Source organism: Rhamphochromis longiceps, linkage group LG8 (assembly GCF_057381845.1).
Source record: "Rhamphochromis longiceps isolate RC_006_pf linkage group LG8, R_longiceps_female_GT1.1, whole genome shotgun sequence".
Lineage (NCBI taxonomy): Eukaryota > Metazoa > Chordata > Actinopteri > Cichliformes > Cichlidae > Rhamphochromis > Rhamphochromis longiceps.
Window position 1 is genome coordinate 19649804 of NC_140564.1, and position 13919 is coordinate 19663722.

The 13919-nt window shown below is 39.7% G+C and overlaps 1 protein-coding gene across 1 annotated transcript; it reads left to right on the forward strand.

The window, feature by feature from the left end:
- The first annotated feature begins 1867 nt into the window (after positions 1–1867).
- Positions 1868–7542, forward strand: pgap3 (post-GPI attachment to proteins phospholipase 3). Its single transcript, XM_085416371.1, has 8 exons — positions 1868–2299; positions 3438–3535; positions 3661–3813; positions 4591–4653; positions 5098–5159; positions 5358–5494; positions 5637–5841; positions 5974–7542. Exons 1-8 carry the CDS (start codon positions 2008–2010, stop codon positions 6035–6037), a joined length of 1074 nt encoding a protein of 357 aa, XP_085272497.1. The 5' UTR covers positions 1868–2007; the 3' UTR covers positions 6038–7542.
- The last annotated feature ends 6377 nt before the right edge of the window (positions 7543–13919 follow it).

Sequence of the window (13919 nt, forward strand, 5' to 3'; positions counted from 1 at the left end):
GATGGTGATATTCACCGCTTTTGAGGTGGCCACTATGAACCTGTGAAAATCAGTACAACAAAGTGTAAGACATGACATTTCCTGTTCCCACTAGGTGGCGCTCTTCATATTCCTGACAATGGGCACATCAATCTGTTCAGGGCGGGTGTGACATCATGCCTGTAAAGTCTGGTACTAATCAGACTGGATTTCATGGAGTTATACTAATTTGTTTCTTCATGGCGAGATATCAAAGTTCGCCATGCTGCTGAGGTCACACCCTTTCGTGAAAAGCCACAGTTTTCACTGTACCCCAAGACCAACTCCTTAAGGCTTTCCTGGAGAAATTTGAGGCTGCAGATGTCACCCATCACTATACTGTACCCCAAAGTGTAAAACATGACATTTCCTGTTCCCACTAGGTGGCGCTGTCCTTGATGTCAAATATGGCAGTTGAAATATGTTCAGGGGTGGAGCCTTATCATATGTGTTCACTTTGGTCAAGGTCAGAAAATGTATGACAAAATGAGAGGCAATAAGATTTTCATGGCGAGTCATCGAAATTCGCCGTGGCGCCACGGCCTCATGGTATTGTGAAAACTCAAAAGCTCCGCAATTTAACATGGCACAAGGGTGTAGTTGGCACTGACCAAATATGAAGGTTATGAAATCAAACCCCAAGGAGGAGTTCGTTAAAGTTCGAGGCATGGAAACGGTAAAATCAGAGCCAAAATGTCACCTTCAATCCAAAATGGCGGACTTCCTGTTGGGTTTAGGACATTGCCATAATAGACTTTTTTGTTCGACTCTGAACGTTATATAGGTGTGCCGACTTTCAAACATGTAGGTCATACCCATATCGGGGGCTCGCGTTTTTCATTTTTCTAGGTGGCGCTACTGAGCTAATTTTCCCTGGCCATGTCTGGGAACATTAAAATACGTAAATTTTCACCAGACCTGACGCGTGTGCAAAATTTCATGAGTTTTCGAGCATGTTTAGGCCCTCAAACGGCCAATTCATTTGCCGAAATAATAATAATAATAATAATAATAAACAGAGCAATTACAATAGGGCCTTCGCACTGTCAGTGCTCGGGCCCTAATAATAATAATAATAAACAGAGCAATTACAATAGGGCCTTCGCACTGTCAGTGCTCGGGCCCTAATAATAATAATAAACAGAGCAATTACAATAGGGCCTTCGCACTGTCAGTGCTCGGGCCCTAATAAACAGAGCAATTACAATAGGGCCTTCGCACTGTCAGTGCTCGGGCCCTAATAATAATAATAAACAGAGCAATTACAATAGGGCCTTCGCACTGTCAGTGCTCGGGCCCTAATAATAATAATAATAATAATAAACTATTATACATAAACGTTATTTAATCCATCATTGGAGAAATTCATTTGTTACAGCAGCAGTACAAAGGACAGGAAGAAAAAATGAATTAGAGAAATTATAAAACTAAAAATTGAAAAACAAATGGTAACAAATGGTTAGTATTATATGCAATAAAATAAATTTTATTGAGGCATTGCATATTATTATTATCATAACAATTTTATATATTATACTTTACATTATTATTATATTACATTAATATTATTATTTAAAAATCAAAAGATCAATGGGTCACGTGACCTGGTGACGTTGCGGACTGAATCAGGATGTAAAGGTTTTTGCGACAAAACTTACCTCCTTCAAAATAAAAGCAACCAATCTTAAGATAGTAGCCAGAATTTATCAAATAAGCCGTATTACGACGTAGAAATTATGTTTATGAGAAGAATTTTGGTAAGTTATACTAGCTGAGACCTGTATGATATAGGCTACTACAACTTGAGTAAATACGCTTCCGGGAAAGTTGTTTTAATTTTGAAATGTCGACAGGAAACGCTGTTCGAGTTTGAAACTTGGCTGAGCTCAGGGGAGCAGAGGAAGAGTGGGCATTTCCCGGTCCATCAGCGGTACTGTAACACATTTCAGGCCTGGTTTGTCCGCACAAACTGGGGATGGCCCCGTGGTGATGCGCGCTGTAGGCTTCACGCCGCTGTCGTCCGGTCGTGCCTTCGTGAATCCTGACGGGCCCAGAAGAACCGCCATGGCCTCTGTGGTTTCACTCCGCGGCACATCTGTCACACTCCCCGCTGTGGTCACCGTCCTCTTGCTCCTGATGTCGGTGACCACTGTGCAATCCTCTCAAGGCGACAAGGAGCCGGTTTACCGAGACTGTGTGAAGCAGTGTATCCGCGCAAACTGCACCGGAGCTCGGCTAAACGGCTTCCTGTCTGCCCAGCCGCAGTACATGGCGCTGACAGGTGAGTTGCTCTTGTCGGCAGGTAAGTTAAGCTAACTTACCTTGCTAGCAATAGATTTTTCCATCAGTGCTTATCAATATTGTGGCAACTTGTACATGCATATATCTGTATAGCAACATTTGCTAACTGACCCCCATTAATTTGCTGTTTACATTCATTATATTCACTCGTGCATGCAGGTGCTTTGTACTGATGCCTACATGTGTGACTTTTAGTCTTCACATGCCTTTAAAAAGAAAACTGTGACCTTGTTTCATGGCCTTCAACACTAAAAACCAGATTTTCAGGCTGGTCAAGCTCTCCCAACAGCTCTATTGTCACCCCACCCTTCTGCCATTATTATCTTTTCTGTGCTGTGTCTACACAACTAGTTAGCCAAAAGGCAACCCCTTTAAATATTTAATTAATTGTTTTCTTTTACCTCTATGCTTAAAGTTGTATAAAATATCCAGGGAATGCCTTTTGTAGTTGCTTGTGTATTTAAGTTTATTCACTGCTATACAAGAATTGAAACCGCTTCCATGCTTATTTTATTGACAAAATACACCTCAAGTATGGGCTATAAATAAACCAAACAAAAAACGTGTGAATCTTGTTGTGTTGTCTGGCACGTCTATTTGACTTGTAGCCTATAGCACATTTAAACAACAGACTCTGACCTGTGCTGTAGAGACAGGCACATTTGCATTCCAGGTTTCCAAAACACCTGGTTTCAAATTACATGAAAATCTGAAAGATGTCTTTTGTTGTGTCTGCTGGAGGTTTCTTCCTGTTAAAAGGGAGTTTTTCCTTCCCAATGTCACCAAAGTGCTCATAAGGTTGATTGTTGGGGTTTTCTCTGTATTATTGTAGGGCGTTTACCTTGCAATATAAAGCACCTTAATTCAACTGTTGTCGTGACTGGGTGCTACAAGTAAAGTTGAGTTTATTTGAATTGTGTTAACTAATTTTTGTAGAAATTTAAAAAAAAATTACAGCGATTTAATGGTCATTAAACTATGTTCAGAGTTTGCAAATTAATAATGATTCAGATATCGTTATTGGTGTCAACAATGCTGGCCCTGTATTTAGTTGTATCCGATCAATACCAAAATTTGCAGCTCTGACGTGCTTGCACTCTGCTCCTCTCTTTGTTCAGGTTGGACATGCCGTGATGACTGCCGCTATCAGTGCATGTGGACCACAGTCGGCCTTTACCAGGCTGAGGGGTACAGGGTCCCACAGTTCCACGGCAAGGTTTGTTACTACCTACCCAAGGTTGATCAATAAAGGATATGCTGTCCACTTTTATGTATTCTGTGAGATTTCATTGATTTCAGTCAAATCTGAAATTATGGACGAATTATTTTTTTCCCCTACAGTGGCCGTTTGCACGCTTCTTGTGTTTTGAGGAGCCGGCATCCGCGTTGGCCTCTCTGCTGAATGGCCTGGCTTGCCTTCTCATGCTACTGCGCTATCGGAGCACGGTGCCACGACAGAGCCCCATGTACCACACCATCAACGCCTTCTCCCTGGTGAGTTGATTTCTGTATCCGGATGTGATGGAGAACATTAAAAAAGTGTGTGTTTGTGTTTATTGTACTTCAAAAGGGCAAAAAGTCAGTTATCTTTGTTATGCTTGATCACCTAAAGGACAAAGTTGTCTATATGCTGGCTGTGTCTGTACACTGATTGGATAGACTGATTTTATTTTGTGGCTGGAATCCCTGATCTGAGTCTCCCATCACAGTACATCACAAAGGTGCTCTACTGGATTGAAATGTAGTAACTGTGAAGGCCATTTGAGAGGATTTGAACTTTGAGATATGTTGCACTATCTTGCTGGAAGCAGCTATGAGATGATGGTACACTGTAGCCATAAAGGGATGGACATGGACATGTTTATGCCAAATTGTGACCCTACCATCTGAATGTTGAAGCAGAAGTGGAGACTCATCAGAAAGGACAAAAGTTTTCAATCTTATATTAAATCTTCTTCTATAAATCGTAGCCTCAGTTTCCTGTTTTCAGCTGACAGGAGTGGCAGCCGGTGTGGTCTTGTGCTACTGTAGCCCATCTGCTTGACCCGTTATTTATTAACTGCCCAGCGTTATACCTCAAGAAATAGTTACTAACTTAATAGAAAGCGCTTCTAGATTACCTGGCCAATAGGTTGCGTTTAATAGGCTGTGTTTTTTAAAATGATAAACAAAAAATGCATTCTATCAAAAACTTCTATGTCTGATGCAGAAATTATCCAAACAATGAGTTATTCAGACTTTAATATTTAAATCTTTGTGGGGTGTTTTCAGGTATCTCTCAATGCCTGGTTCTGGTCCACAGTGTTTCACACGCGGGACACCTATCTCACTGAGGTAAGGGCTTTTAAACCTCTAGTAACTTATTACCTTAAAAAGAAAAGAAAAAAGAGTTGATTTGTGTGTGTCCTACTGGGGATCTCCCACCTTTGAATCTCGTTTTGTTCCATTTACTTGTGTTCCGTCAGCTTGTTTTCTGCCAGAAACACTGTTTAAACAGTGTTTTACAGTTTTACATGCAGTCACATGATCGAGTTTTAATAATAATAAATAAAAGCTTTACTTTAATGTACACCGAGAGAGGAAAACTGCTAATGTACATTTCCACTTGCCAGACCACCTGTTGAGATGAGCATTCTGCTCTTTGATTGGTTAATGAGCTTAGCAAATGAGCAACATCCTAATGCCATTACTGATCAACCTTCGAGCTGTGCGCGGTGTAGTTTCTGTAAACAAGCACTGGTTGATCTTAAGTTAAGATTTTGTATGTTTTTCTTATAGAAAATGGACTATTTCTGCGCAACAGCAGTCATTCTTTACTCAATCTACCTGTGCTGCGTCAGGTAAGCAAACCTTCCACACCCAACTAGCATCCGAAACCACATTCTAGATGGTAATCATTAATCCTGGTTCAAATATCTTCTAGGATAAAGTTGGATTAAAAACGAGAGAGAATATTTGTCAAGTGTGGTCGTTATAACTCTTTGTCTTACTTCTCTGAATATGCTCACGTTACTTGCCTTCCTTCCTCTCTTTGCCAGAACGTTGGGCCTAAAGCGACCCGGTGTGTCCAGCATGGTTGGAGTCCTGCTCATTTTGGTCTTTACCTCACACGTGTCCTACTTGACCTTTGTCAGTTTTGACTACGGCTACAACATGGCTGCAAACGCCACAATCGGTAGAGTCCATTTCCACAAGTAACCTATAAGCCTGTATATGGTTGATATGTGAGGAATTCATTCCTTGCTGTCCTTCAGGCATCAGCTCTTTCAGATATCTGTGATTTAATGCTCTCTGCTCATCTTTTTTGGGCTTTAAAGGCATGGTAAACCTCTTGTGGTGGCTCTGTTGGTGCTGGCAGAACCGGCGGACCCTGCCGTACTGGTGGAAGTGTGGCCTGGTGGTGGTGCTGCTCCACGGTCTGGCCCTGCTGGAGCTTCTGGACTTTCCCCCACTGCTTTGGGTCTTAGACGCCCACGCTGTTTGGCACCTCAGCACCATCCCAGTGCATTTCCTTTTCTACAGGTTTGTAAAAAATATGCGAGAGATGGAATTACAGAGAAAATAAGTGTTTTGGCACTAATACTGAGAGAAATGTTAGGGGACTGAGATGCAACTACCTTATGGTGAATAATCGATACTTTGTTCTTCCTCCAGTTTCCTCATAGACGACAGCCTCTACTTACTAAACACAGAGAAGTTGGGTGTAAAAGTCGAGTAGGAGGAGCTCTTCGCCTCTTCACCTTGCCTACACCTTCGCACCTTTCCAGTCAGGGCAGCGGGACACCCGAACACTGAAGTAGCTCAGCCTCCCAGATGACATGCATGATATCTCCACAACGTTCATCAACGCAGACTTTGTTTACATTTTTTTATTTTCTTGTATTTATTTGGGGTAAATTCTCATTTAAAAAAAACAAAACAAAAAAAACCAACCACACAATGTGACGCTCACTCCACTTTGCCTTGTAATGATGATGCGTGCTACCTTTCTTTCACCGTCATTCGTAAGCGCACGACAGGATGAAGGAAAAAAGTATTTATTTCGACCCAGAGCAGACCCAACTCTTCACTCAAAACGCTCCTCGGGTTTTTGCGTAGTTGTGCGAGTTCCCAATCCCATAATTTTGACACTCACCAGCGTCTTTGGACATCCAAACAGCAGTTCGATGCGCTGACAATAGATGGCACCCTATCATTGGTCGGGCCTCTCGGCGTGGCGGAGCAACATGTGTTGGGTTCCGTGTGTGCCAAAAGTGGACTGGCAGACACAAGCGAGGTGCCCCCCCGGTGAAGGGGGGCCGGCAGCTGATTGTTCCAGAGTGAGAGAAGCGGGGGAGGGGGGGGGGATGTTGGAGGCCATTCTAGCTGACTGTGTCTTTCTCCCTCCCCCCTCACACCTTTATTTTTGTGCCTCTCTTGTTTCCACTGTGCTTTTGTTTGTTGCCGTGTCCTTCATTGTCACTCAGACTTTTATTTTTGTTTTAATCACCTGCCTTTACGTCTTTTTTAAAAATTCTGATGTTGACCAATTTGTGCTTCAGTTTATTGGCAGTTTTGCTCACTTTGGTTGCTTGATTTTTCTTTTTTTCTTTTACATTTTGGTGATTTTTTTTTTTTTTTTTTTTTTTTAAGTATCGTAAGTGTTTTTAGTTTTATTCACCTGGATTGCCTTTTAGTGTGAGGAATGATTGAGTTAGGAAAAATGAGCAATGCAACAGGAAGCTGTATGTTTTTGCTTTTTCTGTTTTTTGTTCTCATTTTTTCCAGCATAAAGTGTCTTATTCAGGGCTTAGTTAATGTGCGAGTGTGTGTGAGTGAATGAGTTGTTGTACACCCATTAATTTTGACTTGGTTGCATTTCTTTCTGCAGTATTTTAAACCTCCTCCATCCACAAATCGGCCTTACACACTGCGTTATAACTTGGGTATCACTGAGCATGTTAAGCTTCGAATTCATTCCATGTACATCTTCGTCCTTCAGAGCGTCCCTTCCATGCGTGCACTTTACACGGGGGTGTGCGTGCACTTACTGTGCTTGTGTGTGAAACTGCGCCCATGCCTTTGTACTGCTGTGTGAGAATGTGAACAATGACCAGTATGTGTGTACATGTTGCCTTGACAGGACATTGTATTGTGGTTTTTTTTGTTATTGTTGTTGTCGTTTTTTAGCATCATAAACTGGATCACAGAGTGTGAGCGAGCTAGATCACGCTGATGTGTGAGCGCATATATGTTGAAGGATTGCTGCATGAATGCGTGTGAGAAGACGGGTATATTTAGCTTCGCTGACAGCCTGCGATGGGGGTGGGGGAAGACGAGAGGACAAAATGCACAGAGAGGTTTGGGTGGGAAAAAGATTCCTGAAATCACGACAGAGACACTGAACAGTTATGAATAGAACAATCTATATATAATGCATAGTGTTTATCATTGCAGCAAAATGGTTTATATTCTCAGTAATGCAAGATCTGTCAGCCCCTTGAGCACTTTTAACACAAAATCTTTGCTTTTCTACCAAAGTCCCTTTGTCCACAGATGAGAAAATTGTGTTTTCACTGGAATTAAAATCTGTTTGAATAGCTTAAATATTTCCTGAAGAACTGGTAGAAAACACTCCAGTTTTTCTGTGATTTCATTCCATTGTTCTGTTTCTTTCTTGCCAGTAACCGCATCCCTTCTCTCATTCGTCTGCTGCCCCCTGCCTGCTGCCCTGTGCACGGTCACCTCTCTAACCAAGTGTACTTTCCTCCACCTCACATCTGTTTGACCAAAAAAAATTAAAAAAATCTTCAGTAATGGAATAAATAAAATTGTTCTTTGTTGAGAAGAAATTAAGCAGGGGTTGTTTTTTATCTGCACCTAGGATTTATCCTGTCTTTATATTGCACAAATTCAACTTTACCCCATGTCAATTAAATATGAAAAAAAGAATAGTATTCAAAATGCTAACAAACAGAGTATGTGGTATGTGTGCATCGAGGAATGCAGTAAAATATGCCAATGGTATTTGCTCTCTAGCGTCTCGCTGCTCTGCGATGTGGCAAACGCCATTCAGCAGCTGTTGTCCAAGAGCTGCCGCTTCATAGCTGTCTTACAGAAACCATCTCTCCATCTGTAGACTGAAAACGTTTCAGCGGCAGAGGATTGTAAAGACACCATTTTTGGGATTTCTCTGCGTTGTGCTGGTGTAAATGTTTCTAAAGTGGATGCATGAATGGTAAAAATGCACAAGCAGAAAACATTCAAAGTACTACAAGTGCTATCAGGTAAACGCACTCTGGTGGATCACGTTACAAGCTTTGTCCTTAGTGAATACAGCTGAATGTTGCAAATGTTTATGTCCATGAAGGTAGGAAAAATAACTGAGAACTACTGTAAATGTTAATTACATAATATAGTATTTGATTCTTTGCTGAGCCCAAAGTCTCGTTGGTTAAAATCATGAAGTGTTATGATAGTGTTTGGACTTTTAGTGGATGTGTTCCTGTGAACTGTGGTGTGGTTTAGCTAGCACGGGCCCACAACCTGACCTAAGTCTTTGCCCGATAAATAACCTCTGCTCTGCACTCGCCTTCAGGGTTTTTTTTTTAAATGTTGAACAGAGCAGTGTTTCAGTGACTGTGAAGTGCAGGGACAGAGGGGACATTACAACAAATCTGATATCCTTTTATAGTTCAGAAAAGATGTGATGTAAAGTCTCTGGAAAGCATATGATGTTATATTTTACAGTAAAAATATGTTTAAGGGAACTCGAAAGTAAGTAGCAGTTTTAATGGCAAACAGTTGCTGCAGATTTGCCACATCAGTGATGAGCATCTCACATTCATCCACATCCAAAAAGTCTATTGGATTGGAATCTGGTGATTGTAGAGGCCATTTGAGAACAGTGAACTCATTGTGATGTTCCAGAGACCAGTTTGAGATGACTGAACTTTGACACCTTAGGCATGTTGTCCTGCTGAAAGCAGCCACCAGACGATCACACACTGTGGTCATAAAGGGATGGGTATGGGTGGAAACAACAAGGAGGTAAGCTGAATTAGTAAGGAGGAGCCCAAATATATCTCTTAACACCACCAGCAACCTGAACTGTTGATACAACACATGGTGAAATCATGGTTTCATGTTGTTTGCACCACATTCTGACCCTACCATCTGATTGTCAAAATAGAAATTTAGACTCATCAGACCCAGCAGCTCTTTTTATGCCTCTGTTGTTCAGTTTTGGTTTGCTTGCCTTCAGTTTCCTGTCCTGGTCTTCTGCTGCTGTAGACAATGTGCTTCCAGAGATCCTGTAACTAGAGATTATTTTAGTTACTGTTGCCTAGTTGTAATCTAGTTGTTCTCCTCTGACCTCTGACACGAGCTGTCTACATGCCTAAATGCACTGAGCTGTTTATCCACTTCACAGGCCTGTGAGTGTCTCTTACAAAGCACTGATGTATTTCCATTTCCTCCCACGTATACTTATAAAAGTTTAAGTAATCCTTATTTTTTTCTTGTATTTAGGTGGAGGTTTTGAAGGAGTGAAATGTTACGCTAAACCTGTGTTAAAATACATGAAATGTTCACAGCTAGAGGTATCAACAGAGCAGGAAAAGTGAGCAGAGAAGTGACATGTATAGTCTGTGGTTCGTCCCTCCCCTATTACACTGCAGTCTAAAGGGCTTGCTGACCTTGTACTATTTGTGCCAGTGATATATGCACAGATACCTTCATTGTGTCTCTGATATAATCAAGACAGATTCCTTTAGACTTGTATTTGGATTTATGAGCAGCAGTGGGAAACAATATGGTTTTCTTGTCCTTGAAGAGTCCCACACTGTATTTCTTATTTCTTCTCTCATGCCAAATCTAAATACCTGGCCGGTCAGGGGAACTGAACTATGAGTGAATTTATGATGTTCTTTGGTAATGACTTCTTTTCTGTATATTTTCCCTGGGTTTTACTGCAGTTGTCCTTGGACTCTCTCACTTGAACACATTATCTCTCACCCACTTCCTGGCCTCCTCACCTTTTAACCCGTGCAGACCTCTTTTTTTAACGCATGTTTTATGTGTCCCTTAGAATTACAGCCATGTTTTCTGAAGGGATTTCCACCATCGAGTGCGATGAAAATTGCTGACCACTGCATCAGGTTTTATTGTAGCACAGCTTGCTTTCAAATGCAGCTAAAACGAGGAGTCGCATACAGAGCCAACAAACACTTAAAGTTTAAGACTTAAAGTTCACTGCTGGGAAAATCTTCCAACCAGAATACTGAACTGACTTTTTTTTTCTGTGGGAACTAAATATTTCAGCCTCACTAGCAACACTCAGCTTCGCGAACGGACCGCAACTTGTGGTCTGTGTGTCTCAGTGTGTAGCTTATTGTTGTTTTCTGATAGCTCTGTGCAGGAGGCTGGACTCTGACCCGGGCTTCTGTGGGTGGGGAGAGACGATAGATTGGGATGAATAGAGTTTATTCTTCCTCCTTCAACTCCTGATTTGTGACCGTGAATGAAGAGCATGAGAAAAGCAGAAGAAATATGAAGACACTCCAAGCTTGTATCACGCAAAGAATTCACCTTTTTTTTCCCTGATCTAAAATGTTGATTTGATTCATTCCTTAAATATTAATAAAGTTTTAATAGTCAAACATATTGATATACAAAGCAAGACTTAAATCTAAAAATTTGCCAGTTTGCAAAAATAAACACATTGATATCAGTCAGTGTGATTTATAATGAAATAATGCAGCTAAGAGTGTAATCGTTGCCTTTTCACATTTAATAAATCAGACAGGGAGTTTTTCAACATCTACAAAACTCAGTGAAATTCAAATTAAATTTGTTTGAATTTGGCAATTATGTGTTTTGACACAGTTATTGTAAAATGTGTTGTTCTTTTAAACAGGCATTTAATACTACATGTTGATTTGGTGAAATATCGTGTTAGTGGGATAATTGTTAGGTAATGTTTCTAAATAAACTCTTGATGTGGGTCTATCCATATATGGTAATGCACATTTTATGTAATTCTTTTTTTTTTTTTAAGGCAATTTAACTTTAACATTTTTCAAATATCCGGATGTCCCCTTTTAATCTGAAATGTATCACATTGTAGGGTTTCATGGATGTTTGGGGATCAGTATTACATCATAGATGTGGTGTAACAAAAGTGACTTTATTTAAGTGCTCATCATAGAAAAACAGAAAAATGGGATGTACAACAGAAAAGACTAAAATACATTTTTAAAAAGTAAGTGTCAGAACAACCAATAAGAAGACACAATAAGACACAAAAACCACATGCGTCTAAGACTCCATGACAACTGTATAATGCCCAGCATTGGAAGAGAGCATGGACCTGTAGGAATCTATACAGTACAATGTAGCATTTTAAAACGAGTTACATTACATCCACTGAATTTTACCGTTTACATTACAGAAAATTACCAGGACATTGTCTGCTTTTTAATGTTTTTTTTTTTAAACTGTGTAACTTAGTACTTTACTCAGATAAAGTTCTAATGCACTTATATGTAAATGTTAAATATTATAATATCTACACCATACCATTCATTTTAAACCTTAAGTTACTTACTTTTTTTTTTTTTTTTAGATAAATTGCATTATTATAGATCTGCCATGGTCCTGGGTTTTGGACCCAGTATTTTAAGTTGTCAGTTTATGTTTTCAGTTCAGGAGTTTCTTTATTTTCTTGTAATTATAGTATAATCTGGAGTTAGTCACTGTTTCTTTGAGATCTAGTTTCTTTTATTAATTTATTTTTTTATATCTCATTCCTTGTGCCTTAGTTTATTTTCTCCGGTGTTCATTTATGTTAATTTGCTGTGTAAATGTGTGTCTAGTCTGTAATTGCTATTTTCTTAGTTTCATAGATTCTGTTTACTTGTTCCTAGATTTCTTCCAGTAGTGTTCACTTCCCTTGATTAGCACTCAGTGTGTGAGTATTTATAGTCCTGTATTTCCTTTGTTCATTGTTAAATTGTCTGTTTGTTATCCCCTTGTGTTTCCAGCCTGTTTCCAGTCGGATTTAGTTTCTCCTGTTATTCCTCTGTTATTTATGTTCTCCTCGTGGACTTCTGGAATGTGTTTTGGACTTTTCTTTACCTTTAATAAAGGTAATTTTCTGTTTTAAATCTGCCTGCCTCAGAGTCCTGCCTCCATCCACAACCTGCTTATCATAACAAGCTTCCCAGAAATATATCCGTAATTAAAATCATCCTGAGGTGCAACAGTGATATTTACATCAATTAGTAAATAATTATGATCTAATTTTTAATTTTATAATGTGTATGAATCTGAAAATGCATTCTACATAATCTGCATGTTTACTGGAGGCGCTTTAAATGTATGATGGTTACACAGCCGTTGCATTACTAAGTTACTTAACAATTATTACTACGTTTACATAATCAAATTAATGTTTTTAACTTTCCAAAATAATCGACCAACAGAAAATTATGTTTAAACTCTTGTAAAGCACCACTTTTCACGTTATACAGTCGTAATAGGGTTCAGGGACTGAAAATCACAGCCAGACTTTTCAAAGTCAATGCTCTATTCAAAAAAGATTTACCCCCAAAATGCTAACTTTGAGTAATTTGATTACATGTAAATGTACAATGTAAAACATTTAATGCAATCTGGTGAATGAAACTTATTTGATTGGTATGTGGTCAGCTTATACCAAGCATACTTTCCTTAATGGTTAATTATTTGAATAAATAAACCTTTGAGTTTACATATTTCAAGTGCATTTTATTCAAAATTAACGCTTCATATTTGAGGGTCAAGAATACTTTTTGAGAGCCCAGATTTTGCTTCTCATAAACATAGGGTGCATCTAAAGAAATCATCCGATTCCAAAAGGCTAGGTATTTTTTTAAGCAATGGACACAGATGTTTGTGGTATTTTTTTTTTAAATACATTACTGAAAATAAAGTTTAACATAACAAAACTTACAATGTTCACAAGTGTTTAATGCGTCCTCTTCTGGATGCACGGCACATGTTCATACGAAAGTCAAACTCGTCCCATACTTTTGCGGGCATGTCTGGAGTCACTTCTGTTGTTTTGCTACCCACCGACAACCGTGCAAAACTCACAAATCCGCTTCTTCTAACAGTACAGGTTTCGACTGTTTCCAGTGAAGGACTGTGGAATTAAAACACTTTGAAATCAGAAGATTTTTTTTTTGTTATTCTTTTTTGGATACACCCTATATGCGGACCCCCACCCCTCTGTGGCACCCTACTGTAAAAAATCCCGGAAACGCCCCTGCATATAACCAATTTGACTTTCCCCTTTACTTGCAAGCGATAGTAAGGGATACTGACATTTTAAAAAAAAGGTGGTAGCATATTCACAGATTATGCATGAGCGGGGTAAATGGTTAAATTGCTTTAATTGTTCCTCCATATTTTACAGTTTGATCCACTTGAGCCCTCTGGGGAGAAATAAGCGCAATTAAAGTTTGAAGGTCATTTTTAGGCATAATTAGAATGAAACGTGTTATAGGTTAAATAAGTCAGACCGGAGTGAGGGCGGGTTGACTGAACCTGCCACTCCCCGTTCAGGCCTTTACGCCACG

What these genes read in the sequence shown, in the direction of transcription:
- pgap3 (XM_085416371.1), top strand. Translation starts at nt 2,008, where the DNA reads ATGCGCGCTGTAGGCTTCACGCCGCTGTCGTCCGGTCGTGCCTTCGTG. An exon ending in GGGACACCTATCTCACTGAG is followed by an intron (nt 4,654 to 5,097) that starts GTAAGGGCTTTT and finishes TTTTTCTTATAG; the next exon opens with AAAATGGACTATTTCTGCGC. An exon ending in GTGCATTTCCTTTTCTACAG is followed by an intron (nt 5,842 to 5,973) that starts GTTTGTAAAAAA and finishes TTCTTCCTCCAG; the next exon opens with TTTCCTCATAGACGACAGCC.